Genomic DNA, 22817 nt, shown 5'->3' with positions numbered 1-22817 from the left:
GGATTTTTTTTTAAAGATTCTTTACCACTGCGGGATAGGGCAGATTTTGACATTCCAGTTGTAACGCCACAAAAAGAGGCAAGAACGACTGGAAAAAAACAGGGTGTAAGATAGTCAAATGTTCCATCAAACAGCTTCCTTGGCAGAGGTCTGCACTCTCTGAGTGCACTTCTAGTTTGTAGCTAAAGAACTTACTTACTTTTAAGTTAATTATTTAGTAAACATTCATGAAAAGATCAAATTTGGCAATAGGCAACAGAGTTTCTATGAGCAACATAATTGGAATACCTACTCTGGCCACTATCCTATACAGTGCACCTTTAAGTAACAGATCAAGACATGGTCATTACCATTTTGCTAACTAACTGCAAGCTTATAATGCAGGCTCCTCCTGAAAAATGCTGGGGTGTGCAAAATAGAGATGTTGCTGGGCAGTGGTAAAAGCAGCGGGTAGACCGTGTAGAGTGTGGTGATAATCCACCCTGACAAGCCCTTCCTGGGGATATAGGAAATATCTAATACCACTCCCGTGATTCCTTTGAAAAGAGGATTCTCTTCGTTTTCCGATTGGTTGACGTTTTCTACTTCAAAGACACCAGTGCCAGAATGAAAACAAAACGTCAAAGAGAATCGGCCTTTTCTGAGCACCAGCCAGGGACATCAGCCCGTTGAATCGGGCCGTGGGTGAATGCTCTGATGCTGCAATAGAGAGCTATAAGGAGGAGGAGGAGGAGTGATGGAGGAGGTTTTCAAGGCAAGTCGAGCCACGCTCTGCTCTGCTCTGCTCTGCTCTGCTCTGCTCTGCTCCGCTCTGTGTGGAGTGAGTGCGGTTACTCGTGCGAACAATGAGGTCAACACGTGACCTCTCCTCTCTTCTCTTCCCGAGAAGAGGACCACATCCCTCCTTTCTCTCTCCCTCTCTCTCTCCAGCACTCCAGCACTCCAGGGGCTGAGCGCTACAAGAGGCTGCTGAGTAGGAGCACCTCACAAGCACAGCACAGCATCACTCTCAGGCAGTGTTGCCAGATGTGTCTGATCAAATCCCGCCCAAAAGATGTTCAAAAACCGCCAGATAGCGTTAAATTCCGCCCAATTTCAACAAATTGAATTGATTTCTATGGGCATAAAACTGCAGAAAAAAAACGTTTTTACCCTCAGACGGCCATCCCAAGCAGCCCAATTGGGCGGGTAACCGCACAATCTGGCAACACTGCACAGCATCACTCTCACGCATCTCTCGCTCAGCACTGCCTGTATCTCTGCCTGAGTACTTTAGTCCTAGGGTGGCGGTGGTGGAGAACATATACTATATATCTATGACTTAACGTAACAAGGGGAAACCCAGCCTCTATTTCATATAGGCTACTATAATAGCAGTAACGGGGGGGTGTACTCACTTGGAAATTACCCTTGACTGTGTCACTTTAAGGGAATGATGCTTAGCCATGCTAACAGGCTACATCTGCAAATGTAGTAGTGGAGGGAGACGAGACGACATTATATAATATGGTGGTGTGCTGCTGCAGAAACGTTCACTGACAGGACTGCGAAATGGAACACTTTTCCATTTGTTATTTCATGTGACCGGGCCCAAGGTAAAGAAAAAAAATCAGCATTCTCCTTGAACGCAGATAGGCCTACCCAACAGTTCTATTCTAAGATTGTAACCTTGGACGTTGTGCACTGCACACCGAAGCACAGGAGCTCTGCGCTAGAAGAAGAAGAAGAAGCATAAAACTTTAATGTCAGTATGCCCGTTTGATATACAGCCAGCGTACACATAAATGCAGAGAGGGTCGGTTATGATTAAAACTTAAGAGTCCCACTTCACATCAGGTGCTGCGAAGTGATGGCCTCTGCAGACTCTACTGATAAATCCGCTGTCATTATTCTGGCCGCATATTTACGATTTCCGCTCTGAGAATAGAGAAAACGACAATTTATGTCGACCAAGGAAAAATATTTCTGGAGTAATGTTGTGTTAATGAATAAAAAAAACAAGTATCAGGATTTAAATTTAAAATGTGTGGGAAAACATTTGAAATAATAACAGAAAACAACAGGACTATGGAGCCTGCGGTGGATCCATGTTCTGATGCAGTTTCTTACCAGTCTCTGCTCAGCACCACCATATAAAATATATGAGGACATTGAGAGGATGCATTTATGCACAAGTGCATCACCCCTCCCGAAAAGCATCTGGCTCCCAAGAAAACAATCGTGGAATTCATTTCATTCAGAAAAGTGTTTTCGCAGGGTGCTTAGCATAACCGTACAACAGAAACCATTCATACCATGGATTCAGTTATTCTGATCGGATTCCGATCACAAAATCCTCTGTCAGGGGAATGAATTGTTGATGGTACCGGGGAATTCAATTTTTGTCTTGACACGGTCTGTCAGAGCGGACACGGATACTATAGTGTGTTTTAATAGATTCAATAACTGTACATTATGGCTCTTCTCCTCACAAAGTATGACAGCCGTTAAACAGAAGAAAAAAAAACATGTGCAGCATACATGTACAGCAATGTTAATTCAACACTTAGAGAGTACTTTAGGACCACACTGCATTTTTACTGTGTCAAAAACACCCTCACAAATAGCCTATTAGCATCACAGAGTGGCTAACTGCGAGACCTTTCCCACTATTATGCTAGCGCCTGCTGCTGGCTAATAGCGAGTCCTTTCCCACTATGTGTGACTGCGTTACCGCCTGCTGCTGGCTAAACTCTGCTCTTCAACAGGCGTAACCCCACACATCCTTCTTGTGTAGTAGTATTATGTCATTTTGCGTAAACACAACTAGGCAAGTAGTGCAGTGTCAGTGGCACGAATCAGAGCTCTTCTGTTGTAAGTGGGTTAACACATCTCACACAAAGCCACAGCATTCATCATTTCCCTCCTTCTCTCTGTCCATCTCTCTCTGTCCATCTCTGTTTGTCTTTCTCTGTCTCTATCCGTCTCTCTCTTTCTCTCTCTCTCTCTCTCTCTCTTTCTCTCTATCTCTCTCTCTCCCTCTCTCTGGCTCATCCCTCCTCTCCAGTCTTACTCTCATTCAGAGTGGACCGACAGTGTGATTAATCCTACTCTGGGTAGCCTAATCCACGTATCCCCTCCGTTCGTTCCTCCGTTCCACAAGCCCAGAAGGGCAGTTGCAGCTCTCTCTCTCTCTCTCTCTCTCTCTCTCTCTCTCTCTCTCTCTCTCTCTCTCTCTCTCTCTCTATATATATATATATATATATATATATCTCCCCCCCCTCTCTTTCTCTCCCTCTCTATCTATCTATCTATTTTATCTATCTATCTATCTATCTATCTTTCTTTCTCTCTCTCTCTCTCTCTCTCTCTCTCACACACACACACACACACACACACACACACTCTCTCTCTCTTTCTATCTCTCTCTCTCTCTCTCTCGCTCTGCAGCCTCTCTGCTTAACAGCTGTGTCCAGATGGAGAGGATAGTCACACAGCCACAGCCTCCCACAGGCACTGCACTGCCTTGACGAGTGTTGCCAGATGTGTCTGATCAAATCCCGCCCAAAAGGTGCTCAAAAACCGCCAGGAAGCGCAAAATTCCGCCCACTTTCAACAAATTGCACTGATTTCTATGGGCATAAAACTGCAGGAAAAAAAGCCAAAATGGACGATTTTTCCTGTTTTTAGCCGCAGACGGCCATCCCAAGCAGCCCAATTGGGCAGGTAAACGCCCAATCTGGCAACACTGGTCTTGACACACCACACGTACGTGAGGGCTGCACACACACACATCTTCTTTCCTGCTCCTCCATACACATCCTCCTTCTCGTCACGTCTCCTCCTGTCTTGTAGCTGTCCAATTATCGAGGAACACATGATCGCAAAACATGACGGTTGGCTTGTACCTATTTGCCGACCGCAGGTGACTGATGCCTGCCTGTGTTTTCCTGCACAGTAAAACACTGCAGTGTTAATTCAACACATAGAGAGTACTCTGGGACCCAATACACTCTAGAAGAAGTCAATACTCTCAGTGCTGAATTAACATGGCAGTTTTTTTACTGTTAATTAAAATATTTTACTGTTTTTAACTTTAAATCAATTCCTGTCCAGGGACTAGATGAAAATTAGCCTTGTGGCTTTAATGGGTCTGAATTGTAAATTGTGTGCTGTCCCTATCAAACAAACAAACAAACAAACAAACAAACAAATAAACAAACAAACAAACAAACAAACAAATAAACAAACAACAAATAAGTAAATAAATAAACAAATACTGTGTGGTAGAACAATGGAGGGGAATGACAGGGGAGAAACACCATTGCAGTTAACTCCAACACCAAAACGCCTAATTTACATACAGCAAAAAACAAATACCATTGAACATTTGAAGGCTCAAATATCTCTATGAACACAATTGATACATCCCGGAAGAACACCTCTTAAAGGTGAAGGGCACCAATTAAAATGGAATAAAATGCTCAAGAACAACAAAAAAAACCAACAACAAGTGCCTTCCTATGCATTCCACGGGGGGGTGTCAGCTGTCAAATCAATCTCTTTTTATCAGCATTTCATCCAATTACACCAACAGCAAACCTCAAGAGGGGCCGACATGGTGATATCCCCTGCCCCCCGCTATGTCATCACGTGACACCGACACCGCGCCCTTAAGGTACACTTTAAAAGATTACTGATTATCAAGCTGACCCCAACAACACCGACCCAACACCCACCGTGACCAAACCCCAGCCTGAAGCCAAGTGGCTGAATATGGCATCCCCCCACTCCCTCCACAGAGGGAAGCTGACAGGGGGGGGGGGCACACGGACGGACGACAAATGGGTCAGCTGTCCCGAGCCCAGAAAGAAGGGGGGCCCAGAATTGGATTCTCATTACATTATATGTATTGGGTTAGGAGCTCATTCTGATGACTTTGACCTGGCCCAGCAAAAGCTGTCAGCTGTCAGCAGCCCTGCCCCCCCCCCCACCTATTAGCACACCATTACTTCCACATCAATTCACCCCATTGCAAAAAATGACAGCGCGACAGGATGGCTTCCACCACCGCCATCACCAGCGGCGCTTAAACGGTGGCAAATCGGTGGACCTGCTGATCCAATCTGTCTTTTTTTTGGTTCCTCCCGCTCTGCTGTGCCTGTTACAGGAGCGTGCTCTGCGTGGGTGGGTGGGTGGCTAAGTAATGTGTGTGTCCACCTAACCACGGGGGCTGCAGCTCAGACGAGGCATGAGGGGGGTTAGGGAGGGGGAGTTGTTGCTGAGGGGGGGACCCCATGGATAAGGGCATCCCTAGCCCTACCAATAAGTGTGTGTCCACCTAACCACGGGGGCTGCAGCTTAGGCGAGGCATGGAGGGGTTGAGGGGGGGGAGCATGGATAAGGACATCCCTAGCCCTGGCTCTATAACCAGCATACCCCCCTCTTCCCGCTCTCTCTCTCTCTCTGTCCCCATGTGCCTGCAGGTCGGAGCGCTGGCCCCTTGACCCTTAAGCCCCTGGTTGGTCAGCGGCCACTGGCCACTGGCCGCCATAAAGCTGCAAAGCCTCCCCGCCGTCACCATGGCGACTCGCCCCCTAGTCGAGCAGATGGCTCCAGCGTGCTGATCTGCAATTAAAGAGGCAGCAGCGCGCGCGGAGCCGAGCAGAGCCCAGCCGAGCAGAGCTGAGCTGAGGGGGAAAAAGTGGGTCAGGATCGGGGGAGAGCAGAGCAGAGCGAGGGGCGGGGGTGTGGGGGGGGTGGGAACGCGCATGTCCATGTGTGTGTATGTGTGTGTGTGTGTGTGTGAGAGAGTGTGTGTGAGTGAGTGTGTGTTTGTGTGCTGCCTACCTCTGCAGTGCTGCAGAGCCACTAATGCGCCTCTGCACGCGCCTGCGCAGACCGACATGCAACACAGCCCCACAGCCCCACACGCACACACACACAGGCACACACACACACATATACACACACGCAGGCACACAGGAACACACACGCGCACATATACACATGCATGCATGCACACACGCTCCAGTGAACCCCTGCCTGCCTCCCAGCAGTTAATCATCCTGCAAAAAAACAAATGGCCTCCACCACCACCACCACGCTCTCTCTCTCTCTCTCCTCTCCCCTCTTCTCTCCCTCCACCACCACCACCTAGCTCTCTCTCTCTCTCCTCTCTCTCCCCTCTTCTCTCCCTCCTCTTCATAAGCTATCTCTCTCTCTCTCTTTCTCTCTCTCCCCTCCTATCTTCCTCTTGTCTCCCTCCTCTTCATAAGCTATCTCTCTCTCTCTCTCTCTCCTCTCTCTCCCCTCTTCTCTCCCTCCTCTTCATAAGCTATCTCTCTCTCTCTCTTTCTCTCTCTCCCCTCCTATCTTCCTCTTCTTCATAAGCTATCTCTCTCTCTGTCTCTCTCTGTCTCTCTCTCTCTCCCCCCCTCTTCTCTTCCTCCTCTTCATAAGCTATCTCTCTCTCTCTCTCTCTTTCTCTCTCTCTCTCCCCTCTTCTCTTCCTCCTCTTCAAAAGCTCCCTCTGTCTGTCTGTCTCTCTCTTTCTCTCTCTCTCTCTTTCCACTCTTCTCTTCTCTTCCTCCTCTTCGTAAACCCAGCGTTGTGTGCCCGAGTGGAAAGAGGAAGCATGGCATGGAGCCGCTCAGCTGAGCTTGAGATCAAAAGCTCGTACCCCCATGCAAATAATACAACATAACATAACGTTACCATTTTAGCAACAGGAATTCTATTACAAGAAAGTGAACGGGAAAAAGAAATGTAGTGAGGTGAGGGGGAAATAAATAGGCTACTGACATGACTACTGACAAGAAAAATGAAAATTTAAAAATCCCACACTGACCGGATTAACCCTTTCAATCTCCTTCATCACCATCAGCAGCAGGGATAGATTCTATTACAAGAATGTGAACAGAAAGAAGAAATGTAGTGGGGGGAATAAATACGGACATGTCTACTGACAACAAAAAATAAAATAAAAAATCCCACACCGACCGGATTAACCCTTTCAATCTCCTTCATCACCAGCCATCATCGTGGTGGTCGTGATCATCTCCGTGATGGGGATTACTTCTACAAGAGCGCTTCTCTGCCATGTGATTGCCTTCTCCCACCCACCCTAGTCTCATTACCACACATACAGACAGCATGATTCATGTATGATGTATAAAATCAGCAATAGCTTAGTGATTGAGTCTTGAGGATGAGACCTGAATCAATTTACGTACGCATGAGCTTCTGGCACAGCGAACCCTACACTAGATATTGCTAGCTGCATTCCTACATGTTTGCAGCCAGTGGAATTAGTGATCTATGCTGTGTTATTCTTGGCATCTTGGCTTAATAAGAACGCTGGGTCAACGGCAGAGAAGAAGAATAATTCCCTTGGTTGAAATTTGTTGAAGAGAATCATAAAAAAATACAAAAGGCGCTCATCAGCAGCAGGGCTTTGACTGAGCGCGCTCTGTGAATTTTGGCTCCGTGCCTACACGCTTCAACAAGTCTTCATCATCAGGGCGTCTTGGCTAGGCAAGCGAAGCACTGACTCAGTTTTTTTCTCCCCCCGAATTAACAAATTAAGCCAAAGCCATCCTCCATCTTAGGAGGACTACATTTGTTTTGTATCTTGACGTGTGCTATGCAGGGGGGGGGGGGACATACAGTACGTTCGCTACCTAATTTTGACAAAATATTTATAATAACATGATGATGTTTGTGTCCTTATTACCTTTTTAGGAATCTACGAGGAGGCTTGAGATGGAACGAGCCAACTTTTTGGACGCACCACCTCCTCCCAAACAACTACTGCAGTGCACAAAACCAAACCAGTGAGCTGGAAAAACTGAATTAACTTAAGAGCTGTGCAAAAAATCTTTTTCTTCCAACCAGCGGTCCCAAGGTGCTCTGAAAAGGCTCCGCTGCCAGAAATTCAATGTTGCCGTGAACTAAAGTCACTTCTGGATTATGGCTCTGTTCAAAGCAGCAGCATGGCCTTCCATTCCCTCCCCCCAGTGACTCACACACACACACACACGCACGCACACACACACACACACACACACACACACACACACACACACACACACACACACACACACACACACACACACACGCACACACACATATACACATACACGTATACACACACACACTCTCATGCACATATGCATGAACTAGTGAGCAAGCATGCACACGCTCACACATGCACTACAACACACACACACACACACACACACACACACACACACACACACACACACACACACACACACACACACACACACACACACACACGGAGTGCACACAAACCCACAGGCATATTAAGTCATACACACACACAGTCTCTCTCTCTCTCACACACACACACACACACACACACACACACATACACACACACACACACACACACACAAACCAAACATGTAAATCAGGGCTGTAACCTAGCTGCTTTTGGACTGAAAAGAGAATGAATTGGACAGCCCACATCTCTTCGCCCCTTGCAAATCTTTGTCTGCTTGCTTGCGCGGATGTGCAATATTTCAAGTCATTTTACAGCGGGGCCACATATCATTCACAACTCAGGTACTCAGCTATTTCCCCTTTTCCCCTGTCCTTCCTAAAACGCTTGTTATTTCTGCACGATTTGTGGAAACCAATGCCGGCTTTGTCCTCAAGCTCCGGTGACTGTTCTAACACAAACAGTGCATCATTACCGGTAAAAAAAAGAAATAGGTATGCTTGTGAACAGTGAACACAAGCATAAAAATGGGAAAAATTAACTGCTAATTCCCTGTACCTGAAAGGGCTTGCTCGCCGTCAAGGTTACGGAACCAGGTCCCTAGACAAAGGAACTCTTGGTTAAGTTAAGCTGAACAAATAGCTTGTATTGATCCGTGAGGCTGTTTAGGCTACCTGACCCCTCTTAGGCACACAAGCCTCCTGTATTCGCCCATTAATCATTTTCATTACCATTACTTCAGCCATTTGCCATTCACGACCTATAGAAGCTCCCATGCACATCCAAGTTGCATTCATGCACATCCCTTTTCTCATACTAAAAAGTAAGCCCTTCATAGTTTTTTTTTTTAAACAAATGACATACTTTCTTTGTTTTAGCGATTCCACTCATGGCCCATATACTAGACTGCTGTACTCAATGAGACAGTTAATTCAAACGGACTCAGTGAGTGCATTTTGTGCGGTGCATATAATGAATTAGTCATAATGACATCATAGGAACTGCCGTAAGCATTTCCTTTAACATTTAAACCTAAATGTGTTTGTAGGGTAACAACGAAAAAAGAAAAACACATTAGCTGCTACCATGAGAAAACAAAGACATCAGGTTTTTTAGCATCATGGCAACTAAGAATCATTCACAAAAAAGAAAATAAGTTCAGGACTGATGAAAACATCCACGACATTGTATGCTGAACGGGGTCAGAATCGAGGCCTTGACCGAGTTCACAGAGGTGTCTCAATGTTTCCAGAAACACGGGACGACCGCCCTGGCACCGTTGTAAGGGAAAGTCCTTATTGGCCCAATGTCACGAACAGAGGAGACAGGGCAGGAGCTATAGTGCAACAAGAGACGGAAAGAGACGCTAACCTCCCCGTTCCCATCTGTCAATAGTACTATGGGGAGGCGCTGCATTCAACCTGTCTACTCCCCAAAATATTCCCATCAGTACCTGAATGTCTTTAAACGGTTATACTCTCCATTCACACTCCATTCATACTCGGGTTTAGTAATTTATTTTATTTCGTTGGGACCATGTATTATTTTAAGCATACATGTTTCCATTTGATGTATTACACCACAGCTAGCCGAGGTTGCTTCACATGTGCAACTGTAACTTCTAACTGAAATGTGAAAAGACATAACGTCATATGATGTCCCATCGTAAATGCTATAGTACTGGCTAGCAAGTAGATCCTTTCCAGCTTTCAATGTTGATTTATTGTGCTGTAAACCAAAGGACTGGTCCAGACCCCGGTAGTTTGTTTTTACTTCCTTATATTGCTGTAAAAAGCTGCAAGCCCTCCCCATAAAAGGTTGGTTTTACAGGTTCTCATTGATGCTTATTTATTCTCAGAAATCTGGAGGGAAAACATTGTGTACTCACTATAGTGTAGTGTAGCGCGCGCGCGCGTGTGTGTGTGTGTGTGTGTGTGTGTGTGTGTGTGTGTGTGTGTGCGTGCGTGTGCGTGCGTGCGTGCGTGTGTGTGTAAACGTGTGTATGGGTGTGTTCATTGACGTTATTATGCATGTATGTCTGTGTTGTGTGTTTTCCAGATGTGTGTACCTCTACACCTGATTTATATTGTGATGCAGAGTGCAAGTGCTGACATGTTTATTTTCAAGGTGCGTGCCCATTTACATCACAGTTCCTAGCAGGCTGCTGGTTTGTTTACTAGCAATTTGCATACCAATAAACCACCTGTTCAGTGAGGCAGCGTGTCACATTTGACACGTCGAAGTGCGGGGTTGTCTTTTTCAGGTGCAAGGAGTGAGTTGCTTATTCGGCTTAACGGTTAGGCTTGTTTAGACTTAACCAAACTTAGAGGTACGTATATAGGCAAACAGAAAAAAATCAGACAGTTGTCTTTACAAAAAAAACTCCATCAACCGACAAAATGAAAACAATGGCTGACGTTTCTTTGTTTCTGTCCTCTCTTGTTCCCCCTCCTCTCTTCTTCTTTGTCTCCCTCCGCTGATCCCACAGGCCCGAGCGGGTGGGGCAGCAAGGGGCGAGGGTAGGAAGATGTGTAAGTAAACAGCGGGTAATTCAGGTGGGTGGGTTTTAGCCCGACCATTTGGCTTACTCAGGTCTTTCTCTAAATGAAAAGGCTTTAGCGGGGGGAATAGGAGACTACGGGGATCAATAACTGGACTACATCAGTTACTTTGGCACCAAACCCAAGGGGGGAGGAAGAGAGGAAGGGAGGGTAGGGGAGGGGGGGGGAGCAACAGGATCAATTCCAAAACCTGCAAAGCATCTTCATTTCTTCTTATCTGGCGATAGCTCAGAGTAATGACAGCGATTTGCCTTACTGAGCACCGAACAATATGGCAAATGAGCAGGATAATGGAGACGGCCCCAGACAGATAATGTCACAATCTGTTTAAAAATGAATGCAGTGGCCCGCGGACGCCAATATAAACCTCAATTAGCAAGAGTTGCCCTGAGGAAAAGGGCGGACCGCTGATAAATGCATTTCTGAATGTTAATTGACGAAGAGGTTACGAAAAACAAAACGCAATTCATGTAAAGCCCCTCAACCCACACATTAGATATGAGACAAATGTGATTGTGTGTTTGACGGATAGGAATACCAGAGTCTTCTGCAGGGTGATCAGATATTTAAGGTCACTGTGTTAGCCTGTGTAGGTTAGGTTATAATCTAATCTCCTCTCATAAGCATTCAAATCAGTTTGAACAAACTTTTTTCAAGGAAGCTTATTGAAGTGTTATATATAATAAAAAATCTAGTAAAAATAATATTTTTACACTGTCAGGGTCAATCCCATTTGGTCCCAACAGGCTCAGGGGCGCTGACAGCTTTGGCCGGGCCCAGGACAAAGTCATCTGAAAGGGGCCCCCCAGCCCCATAGATACAATGTAATGAGGACCCAATTCTGGGCCCCGGGAAAACTGCCCCCCTTTGTCACCCCTTGTCGGCACCCCTTCAGGCCATCAATCAGTAAGTAAGCTGACCGTGGTGAATCTGCTGGTCAATATTGATCCGCAAGCAGGACCCTGTGCGGAAAACCTTGGCCTTCAACTCAACCCATTTCCACAATGGAGAGCCCTGTCTCTCTCTGTCTTGTTTGCAGAATTAACCACAGCACCTCTGTGCACCACACAGGGTTAACATGAAGACCTTTGACATGAACAAGAGTGTTTGTTGTGCACTGAAGACATAATATTGGAGATTACAACTTTTGTCATGTCTTTCCATCAAGAGGCAAATGGCAAAGAGGACAAAAACGGTTATCAAAAAAAACAACACACAATGGTTTAGCATCAAACACCAAGGGGCCGAGCTTCAGAAATAGAAAGTCCTGCAGCAGATTTTGTAACCATTCACTGAACTACTGTAGTTGATTCCAATTAGCCGATCTCATCAGCCAGTTAGATCAGCTGATAAGTGAGATACCCCAGTTTAACTTTGTTGGCAGATGGAGTACAAGACAGGGCAGGATGTTCACATTCTGAGGCGGTGGGTGATGTTCACCACCTGTGTGTCCAGTGCACAGGTCCTGTGGAATCGACAACCCAACAACACCTCCACTCCAGACCAGAAGCTTTCCAGTAGGCTGCTCTCAAAAGTGCAGCTTGAAATAGGACTGAGTTTCCCTTGTAGCACCACTTACTTAACGTTTTTGTTTTTATTATAAAGAGGAATAATGCACAAAAAAGTGTCCAGAACACCTCTCTGCCATGCTCTAGTCATTAGCATTCAGAATATAATCACCCATACATGTAAACCAATCCCAGATTCCCCTTGGCTTGCTGGCTGACTGGCTGGCTGACTGGCTGCACAAGATCTTTAAATCCTGTCCATTCATCATGGCAGAGTAAAACTCCTAACCTCACTGTCTCTAGTCTGCCCGGAGCTTTCCCTCTTCTGGCAATGACAACAATCAGTGCAGCAGGGAGCCTATGCACCCACCACCACCATCCCCACCTCCATCCTCTACCCTCTCTTGGGGGAGGCTGAATAAGCCCCATCTGCTTTTACACTCTCACCTACCGGGCCTATCTCTGGATAATCACTTGCCCCGTTTTTTTCTACGTACATTACGAGAGTGCTATAACCGTGAAAAAAAAAACACATACACACAAATTAGTAATAATAACTAATAAACTAATAATAATAATAATTTTCCCTCTAAGCATGCCGATTTTGGATAGACATGTGGCCATGTCCTAGTCGTAATGGACCTACCGGCAGTGGCGGTTCCACCCATTAAAGGGACCCTAGGCAAAATATAGTCATGGGGCCCACTTGAATTGTTTTTGTTGGCATTTACCATGGCGGTGGTGACTGCTGCGGGCCCTGTAGTGAGGAGTGCTGATGGGGCCCTGGGCAATTGCCCAATCTGCCTATTGGTAAAGCCGTCTCTGCCTGCCGGTCACTAGGGCTGGGAATCGATCCAAATTTCCTGGATCGATTCAATTCCGATCCAGAAGGTCACGATCCAATTCGATCCACGATCCGATTCGATTCGATTCAATATCGATCTTCTGTATTGCTGGGTTGTCACTTTAACCCATTTATGCCTAAAATTCTAAGACCGGCTATAAAAACCTAAATATCTCAACCTTTGATACCCACACAAACATGAAATACCTTGGTATGAGAGAAAGAAGTGGGAAACTTGGTATGAGAGAGAAAGGTTGTAAAACACTGGCACTATTTACTTGAACAGGCTGTGTGTATTTGTGCATGTAGTCACCATGAATGTGGAAGAAAGCTACAGGATGTGGTTGAGAAAATAGCACCTATAATCATCGGCAAAAAATCGATCCATTAAATTGTGAATCGATATCATACTTTTTGAATGTGAATCGATATTGGATCGCGATTCGATATTTTGAACCCAGCCCTACCGGTCACCCTTGAGGAGCACATGTGGTACTCTGCCGATAGACATGAGCGTGATGATGGCAGACAGACAGGGGTTATCACCTTTCAGGGAGAAGACAACACCTGATGGGTTTTTCAGACATCTTAATTCATGGTCTCTAAAAATACCAACAGTTCTGTTAGTCGGATATGCATTTTGTTCCCAAAGAGACATGGTATCTGGAGATCGCTGTGACACTTTGAAACATAGCTGTTGAATGGAGCATAGCTGATTCATGTAGTACTTGTTTTAGATGCTGTTTTTTAATGAGACAGCATTTGCTGTAAATGGATTGCAGCTTGCATGCGTGCCAGGCCCATGAACTAATGGGGTGATTATACTGTGATGTATGGATACATGATTGAGGTAGGTATTGGTTCATTGGGTCTGATGAAAAACGCTATAATTATGGACTGTGGAACATTTCTGAAGACATTTAGAACCCACATATAGTATATCCGATGACATATCCGTGCCAGTTCTTTCTCCAAAATAAAAAATCTACAATATAGTATGTTTCTGGTACAACCTACAGTATACTCTCTACTTAAAAGAGGTTCTTCCCTGCTGTCACTTCAGCCTACTGCTGCCATTTGTGTGTATAACTTCAGCCACTTTAAATAGTTGGGGAAGTTGGAATAGCCACAGCATGGCATGCTGGCTTGATGCCACAGTCAACAGAGACCAAACATGACACGATTGACATGATTGACATGACATGAGATACTGGTATCAATAGACAGGTGAGAGGATGTGTATTGAGATTTAAGAGGAACAAATGTAACAGATATACACCCATTGGATATTCTGCCGTTACACGTTTTGCTTGGATGTTCTCACCATACCAGTTAAGTTGCTGTCCAGACAGTAGGTTTTTAAAGCACACATGTGTTAACTCATACATACATTATATGACATTGGGGAATTCCCAAAATAGCATACAACGATGAAGACATGGAATTTTGGAAGGGTTTTAACTATCCACTTAATTAGATGCTTTTATATTTTTACAAAAATATCAGAAGTGTGGTATCATGAACTCAGGGTTTTGGGGGTCTCCCAAAAAGTGAGTCCAGTTCAACATGCAAAAATAAACTCGAGGAATGTTGACACTGAGGGAAACGTTGATGTGCATACACACATAATCGTTTTATTTGACACATTACACAAATATTAATATGCCTGTCAAAATAAAAGTATACTCAAAGACGTTACAATTAATTTCTCAAAGCCAAGACCATTGCCTATCATGCGGATCGTTATCCTGCTTGAGCCAGTGCTGTTGTTTTGATTGGCAAGCTCATTAGCTTTTAACAAAGCCAATTGGCTGCTTTTCAAGACAAGAGCACTTAATCCAGTGCAATCTCGGTTTTCATTTCTGCTCTCTATTGTATCAATTTGGGGCAAAAACCATATGTTCAGTTGACGTCTCCTTTTAATAGCCATAATGGAATTGTATCAGACATATTGTGATTCAGGTCATAGAGAAATATGTCCGGTAAAGGTTCTGGATAAATAATCTTTTGTTATAACAACGCTATAGCATATCCATAACCACTTGGCTGCATTCTTTTATATTCCTTATGTGGCATCGGTCCTGATTTCTTCCCTGCACCCCCTCCCCCAACACATGAAGTATACACGCGCGCACGCCTGCGTACGCTCGCACACAAAGACAGAGAGAGAGAGAGAGAGAGAGAGAGAGAGAGAGAGAGAGAGAGAGAGAGAGAGAGAGAGAGTTTCAGTACTAGGCATTTAAAACGAAACAGGCGGTTTAACGTTCTTACCTTGACCACCCGTGGCCAGAAGTAGGCCTATTATCCATAAACTTTCGAACATCGTCATGGCACCAATTTGTTTCCTCAGGACTATCCGTAGTTCTGCAATTCCCAGGACAGGGCTGTCTTCTTCTAGATGTGTCCAGTTAGGCATACAACTTCGCCACAAATTCCAACACAGCGTTAGGCTAACTGAATGTTGTGCACCGTTTGTTCATTGACCGTGATGGAGAATAACTATTGCATGCGTTATTCCCGTTCGTTTTACACGAATTACGCACCAGGTAGTCTGTTCGCGCTGTATATTAAAAGTGCAGCAGAACACTTCTCATTAAAACCAGATGCAGGCGGCAGTGAGAAGTCAATTAGTGCAACCTCGTTCAATTTTTTTTCACGGAGGCAAACAATGCTGGAACGCGCAACAAATTCAGCAATATAATTGCGAGCGTAAAAGTCCAAAAATACCATGCATTTCATCCATGTAACGTGTATCCTTTATAATGCATCCAGCACCATTGCCCTCTGCAGCGCGAAGGTTTACCCCCTCTCGAATTTGGGGAGTCGAGGACGAGGGGTCCCTGATGTTGAGAGAGATGGTGAGGGGGATGTCCTGATCGATGTTCCAGCTACAACTTCCAGCTAGCAGCTCGGTTTGGTGGATAAAAAAATCCCCAATCTGATTCGGCGACGGACCGATAGTCTATTCTCCGGAGCGGGATGAATCCCTCTGATCGTGTCCAGGTGATAGCTCCTCAAAGTTCCGTTGATCTCCTATTGTGTGCAGTATGTGGGCATCAAGTGGCCAAAAACAGCAGTTCAGAGAAGACTCCAGCGACGTGACCCTGGTCTGCCGAATCGCGTCTGACCAGAACAAAAACAAGCCTAGGATGGCAATGTCTCATTCGGCAATAGTACAGACATTGGCTTCGCAACAATAACACCACTAACCTGGACTGCAATGATGTTGCTGACAACCGCTGAGGAAAAATCCGAATCGAGTGACGTGAGATAAGGAGGAGCTACGACTGCCATGTTAAGCGTGTGGGAGGTAGGCGAAGCGCTTCTGCATGCCGCCATGAAAATGTTGCACGGGGCTCAATGCGCTCTGCAGGACAACTCAATCTTTGTTTCATTTCAGTTGTTACAATAGATGTGCCACCATTTATCCACCAACGCACAGGAAGTCTGTTAATTCAAAGCCCACGTGCGAAGTGTTTTTCTTCTTCTATTGTATCACCCCACAAAAAGAGAAAAGGAGGAATGCCTAGTCTCGTGGGATTCTAACGGTCTCATGAAGTCCAATTATACCCCAGTACGTTAGTGAAACTGACTTGAAAGTCGACTTATAGATCGACAAAGGCATGACAACTTGAGAGAGCAACCACATCTGGAACACTTACCATATTGGGCTTCAATAACCTGAGAGGTATGAATATCAGAGTGTAAAATAAGACAGCTTGGACTCTGGCGCCCTCTGTCCGACCATCTGAATAAAATACACATCAATTAGGATGTGGAGACAGCGATGACATGACATCCCTCCCTGACCTGACCTATATGATGTTGCCCATTTTTATGCGCAAAGTAGATGCCACTGTCGCCAATGACAGTTATTAGACATAAGCTATTTTGGGGGGGTTGGGAAACGTGGGAAAGGCTAACACAAGGTGGGTGTAACCACAAGGGAAACATGTTAATTGGCTTATTAGCAACAGGTGATAAATGTAGCCTACAGCCTAAAAATTTGCATTTTAAAGGGACATAGCTTGTCATGAGTAAAGATTGCACAGCATCACTAGCCTGTGGGGACCTCCATGGACCAATTATGGAAGTGTTCTGCATGGAATAATTAAAAGTGCAAGAAAAAAAGGACCACTTAAAATCTGCAAATAACAACACTGTTACACTGTTACACTGATACATCTTTTCAGTCATGTCTGGGTCTAAATACATTTAGACTATTAACACCATTGTCATCATCCTCTTTTGTTTTCATCACAACATGAATGATGCCAATAACCTTTGAAGTTGCACTGAGTAATAGTTTTAGTTGTTCATTTCCAGAGTCTATGCTGCCCATTCACAAATGTTATCTTTTTAACAAATACTTACCACCACCATCAAATTTCAATATGACTGGGAAAATTGTACTTCTCATAGGCTACATGAAAAGTGTCCGCCATTTTGAATTTCCAGAAATAGACATTTTTTGCTGCAAAACTTGCAGTACTTTGGTCATACTTGTAAATACTAGTTTATTACTTAGTGAATATTCATGAAAGGATCAAATTTGGCAACAGGCAGCACACTTTCAATGAGAAGCATTGCAATACCTATTCTGACCACAATCTTACAGAGTGCACCTTTAATAAATGACTAAACCACAAAGTAAATAATCAGAATATAAGCCTAATGCATTGTGCGGACTGTCATCATTATTTTGCACACATAACTGACACCTATATTACCTGCAACCAATCATAACACAACATACAAACAAATACACTTCGAGAAAATGTTATCATCATATATTTTATATATTCATTCCACATGAGGTCTGCCACCCTATGTGAGCACGATTATCTTCCAATAGTACAAAATGTGGACTCTTGTGATTTTTGTCCTGAATCTAAGTAAGTCTCAATCAGTGACCATTTGTTCAGTGATACAGTGCTACCATTCACTACAGTACATGGGATGTGGCAATGGCATTTGCCGGAACAGAACAAGCAATGCTCACTCCCTATAATTGAAGGCCACCCTCAATGGTGTCCAAATTTGACAAAAGCAGCGATGTCTCAACCGACTTCAGAAGCAACAGGAAAACTTGCTTCAGCAGAAGCTTGCCATTGGCATGCTGGACAGACACATGAAGTCTGTGTGTACAGTAGCTGAATGTTCAATATTTTACGATGGGGCTGTTTCAGAGTTTGTTTCCGTCAGAGGGCAGTGCAGCAAATTGACCACATCCATGTCGGCCATGTGTGACCAGACCACCACACTGCACCACAGTACAGGGCCGCCACATCTGGCTCCTTCACTTGTGGGATTGCCTCAGACCAGCAATTACACGTTTGCACTTCAGTGAGAAGAACTTGAAAGGAGAAGAAAAAAAAACATTTTGGAATGAGATTCTCACCCCAGTTGTATAGTTCCATTTGTCCATCAGCATATCTTGTCATTAGACTGTCATAACAATATCATTATGCTATGCATCATTTTAACGCCATTCAAAAGAATGACATGGCATGGAATCGACTGGAATAACATCCTACTGGCATAGACAACATTGGTGACCTCTGCTGTGAAAGAGATGTGCTGCTTTGACAGACACAAATGCTGGACACACCAGAGATTGGAATGTGACCCACAAACAGTGTTCGATCTATGCCAGTCTTTTAACAGGTGCCATGGAGGTCGATTGGATGATGATTTGAAGATTACCTAATCCCAAAATGTATAATAATTACATTTTCCATGATCCTAATACTTTTTTGGGGCTTTTTCACCTTTATCAAAACATGCATACACCAAAATTCAAACCTCAGGTTTTGGCCGCGACCCACTGGTGGCCCATGGCAGTAATGCTAGTGCTCTGTGATCTGCTATGCATTATCTAGCATAAAAAGGATGCTAGATGTAACTATATCATTATCCACGCACCTTGTGCAATAAAGTCAGTGACCAGAGACTGTTGATATGGAGACAACCTGCTCCCATTGGGCCAGATTCTCTCATTGGTGTGCAAGTCTGAATAGTACGTGGCTCTGACCACTACACTAAAGAGTCAAGCTCATCAGCATTATACTGTATCACAACCATCTTGGTGGTCAGTCACACACACCATCACTCTGCAGCAAAATAAGGCTTAATATTTGATTTTCAGACAATATCGTCTGTTCATTGGTGTCTGTTTTCATGTGATTTTTCAGATGCATCCTAGCATCTAGAGGGTAGGTCCGTCCGTCGGCCGGTCTGTCTGTCTCTCTGTCGGTCTGTCGGTCAGTCCGTCTGAAACGCATTCTGTAAATTGTAATTCCCTCCTATGTCCACAAGGCGGCAGTACATAGACGAGCATCTTTGTCCGCCTGTCGGACTTGTTTTTATTGCTAAAAGGTGGAGATTGCAACCTTAAAGAAATAATTTAACTCTGAAACACATCTTTGATGCAACCTTCATTTGTGAGGAGACTAAATAGATAGCAGGATTAACTTTTACACCATACTTAGCTGATCAGGATTCTCTGAAGCCAGTACAGCACCTCCACCTCTGGCTGTAAGTAGGCCTGTATGTAAGCGAAGTGGGGTGTTCGTCATTGTTTTGAAAGAGCCCCTATTCCCCTATGCCCACTCACAGATGTGTCCGCTGCTTCATCAAAAACCCTCCATCCTGGAATCCCATTTCAGAGGTCTCTGGAGTGTGACAACATGTGGGCTCAAGTCCAACAAAGAGTGTCTTTTCCCTAAACTCCATGTTTCCCATTGATGGATAGGGTGGAATATTCTTCCAGAGGTTAAAGATGTATGCACTGGTAGGGTACATGCCAAACAGACAACGAGGGGATTGTGACAAGCAATTATAGTTAAATTTGGCAAGAAAGATCGCTGTATTAGAATGACTGACACATTAGTCAATTTTAGTCTTGTGTCTGACATGGTTGCAGCATAATTAGTTTTATTTTGGCAAGAATAAACGAACTTGTCTGGTACTTGGCAAAGACTCAGTGAAGACATACTGTAGATGTTACATTCCTAACGAAGGTGAATAAGGAAAATACTCTGCACTTTTAAAACATTTATTGCATCATGTCTCATGCAGGCAGAAAACACATTTTAGCATTAAGTCATCGTCAGTAGGGAGGATGAAGCAATGTGGTGCTTGATTCCCTCATCATCTCTCGATTCGTTTGTTGTTTCATTCACAGGAGGAGAGGTGACACCGTGGCACACGTTTGAAGGAAACAACTGGAGGAGGTATATTGAACTCTAGACAATGAATAAACAAGCAAATCAGTGATTCATTGGTTTGCTAATCAATATTGGGTGACACATTCACTGCCCAGCACTGAAACCGATGCCACTGATCCTGTAAGTGTATGGTATAATGAAATTCATCATACTGTACGTCTGTTTAGAATTTACAAATCAGAAATTCACAGAAAGTGCATCCATAAAGAGCATAGGATGTGGGGGTCCTAGGCGACTGTTTATTTCACTTGTGCCTTGGGCCGATCAGGGAGCATCTGTGGTAATCTCTTCAGATTTTGCCTCAGTCTCTCCTTTGTCTTGGCATTGGTAAGCGTCATGAATGTAAAAGTAGTTTACCCAGTCTGCTTTCTTAAGCTTTCCCTCAGCCCATAAGTAGGTTCCCTATCCTTGTGGTTGAAAAATACCCATCACCACAGTGCTACCATTACTATGACAATCAGCTGGAGCAGTCTTAAGCAGGAGATGACAGCTTCTTCAAATGTACAGTTCATGCCAACCAGTTTTAATCTATCATACCACAGATGTTTTGTCTCTCGTTTTATTGGTGGCAGCCACAACTCATCCATGCCACCAACCAGAGGATCATCTATGTCCACCTCACCAATAGGCGAGTGCATTTATGAGAAAAATACACCTAACCCCAAAAAAATTCTAACAAAAGGTTTCTCAGTGGTTTACAGTACTATCAGATGTACTTAACAACATACTAAAAATCTGCCAAAATCTGACTTCAGGAAAGGCCTCATTTTCAAGATGGCCGCCGCCGGGCCCTTAAATTGACTCTGGCCTTAAAATTGCATTGAAATGACCAGGAATAGTGGTGTTTGATGCATGTTTCAACCTTGTAATGTTGTCATTAGACTATGTTCGTGATATATAAATGGTTATTAGTGCAATTTACAACTGTATGGTATTGTAATATTACACAAATTTGGCCTAGCGGTTAGGCTAAATACCGCTAACCTCTTCCTTGTGTGCATTTTAGTTTTTTTCCCAATTATGATTATGTTTTACATTAATATACATGTGTTGCATGGGCATGTTTTAAAATGTATTTATTTATTTTATTTTGTCAGTGATGATCAATGGTAAAAAGCAAGGAATCCATACGAAGGATTCAAAATTTAACTTTTCACTGCTTCCTGTATGGATAGACAAGAGATGAATGTGGACATAAAATAACATTGAAATGACCAGGAATAGAGGTGTTTGATATGTTTTTTTTTTCACCATGTAATGTTACTGGAATATTTCCCTGATATTATGAATGGTTATAAATGCATTTTGATTTTGTTTTGATTGATGGCAGCCTACTGTGATATTAGCCAAATCTGCTCTGGCATACTGTATGTAAGCTAAGTACTGCTATCCCCTTTGTTTGTGATTATTTTCACTTTACTTTAAATATATGTATGTTTTTACATTTTATTTATTTATTATATATATTTATTTATACTGTATGTAGGCCCGATGACCTTATAAAGACCTTGAAATGACCAGGAAAAGTGGTGGTTCATGTTCGTTTTGACCAAGTAAATTAAAATAATATTTTGGGAATTAACTTAGAATTATCCACATCATACTGATCCCAATAATATTAAACTCTGGACTCTTCAGTCGTGCTGAAGAATTTGAATTTGGAACAAAATGTGTTATTTTTTGCATTCAAATATAATAAACATTAAACAGGAAATTCATCCATGACTTCCATCGCGACTCTGGCCAAGCTGAAGTGTGAGCCATATTCTTAATGGTGTGTGTCAAGCAAAGTGCATTGAGTTTCCAAAAATTTGGCAGCGCTGAAATAGCACAGATATGAGCAGTTTGACCAGATTGACTTGATCTTGAAATATTGTGCAGCATCATAGTAACAGGCTAAATCATAGTAGCTGGCTAAACATGATGCCCGAGAATTCCCCATCCTGCTGAAATGAATGTGACCTGTGGCCATCATTATGAAGTACCTTGAATTGCTAGTTATGTCATTCTCCCAGTGAAAGGCACTCAAGCTATGATGCTACCAAGGCATGTATAACTCTTTGGCAAGAATCTGCTTCATCTTCCAGTTAAGTCTGTAGGACTTGGATACAAGCAAGAGAAGGCCCGGCTGGTTTTAGAGTTGATGGAGCCCGAGATCACAAAGTAAAAGGAGCTGCTGCAGCTATCCAAACGGCGCAAGTGGAGTGGCCTTGCAAGATGTCCAACCAATAAATTACCCTTTGAATGCAGTACTCCCACCTGGTCCATGCCCCTTGCTTGCCCTGGGATACAGGCAGGGCAGGAGCACCACCTTGTCAAGACTGAGTCACAGCTTGCACAATCATGCTCAGCCTTCTGCTTTTCACCCTGCTAATAAATGACTGGACGTCAACCTACAGTACCACTCCAATCTTGTTAAGTTCACAGACGATCAAGAGGGACAAGGCACAC

General features: G+C 44.0%; 1 protein-coding gene across 1 annotated transcript in view; it reads right to left on the bottom strand.

Moving 5' to 3' along the window:
* The window catches only part of nectin1b (nectin cell adhesion molecule 1b), a 65508-nt gene extending 49104 nt beyond the window's left edge, over nt 1–16404 (bottom strand). The window contains exon 1 of the mRNA XM_063205245.1: nt 15409–16404. Within this exon, the coding sequence (XP_063061315.1) occupies nt 15409–15553 (145 nt within the window). The 5' untranslated portion in view covers nt 15554–16404. The remainder of the gene's footprint in view (nt 1–15408) is intronic.
* Nucleotides 16405–22817: the final 6413 nt, after the last annotated feature.

This window comes from Engraulis encrasicolus, chromosome 8 (assembly GCF_034702125.1).
Source record: "Engraulis encrasicolus isolate BLACKSEA-1 chromosome 8, IST_EnEncr_1.0, whole genome shotgun sequence".
In the NCBI taxonomy this organism is placed as follows: Eukaryota; Metazoa; Chordata; class Actinopteri; order Clupeiformes; family Engraulidae; genus Engraulis; species Engraulis encrasicolus.
This window is presented reverse-complemented; position numbering and strand designations above follow the sequence as displayed.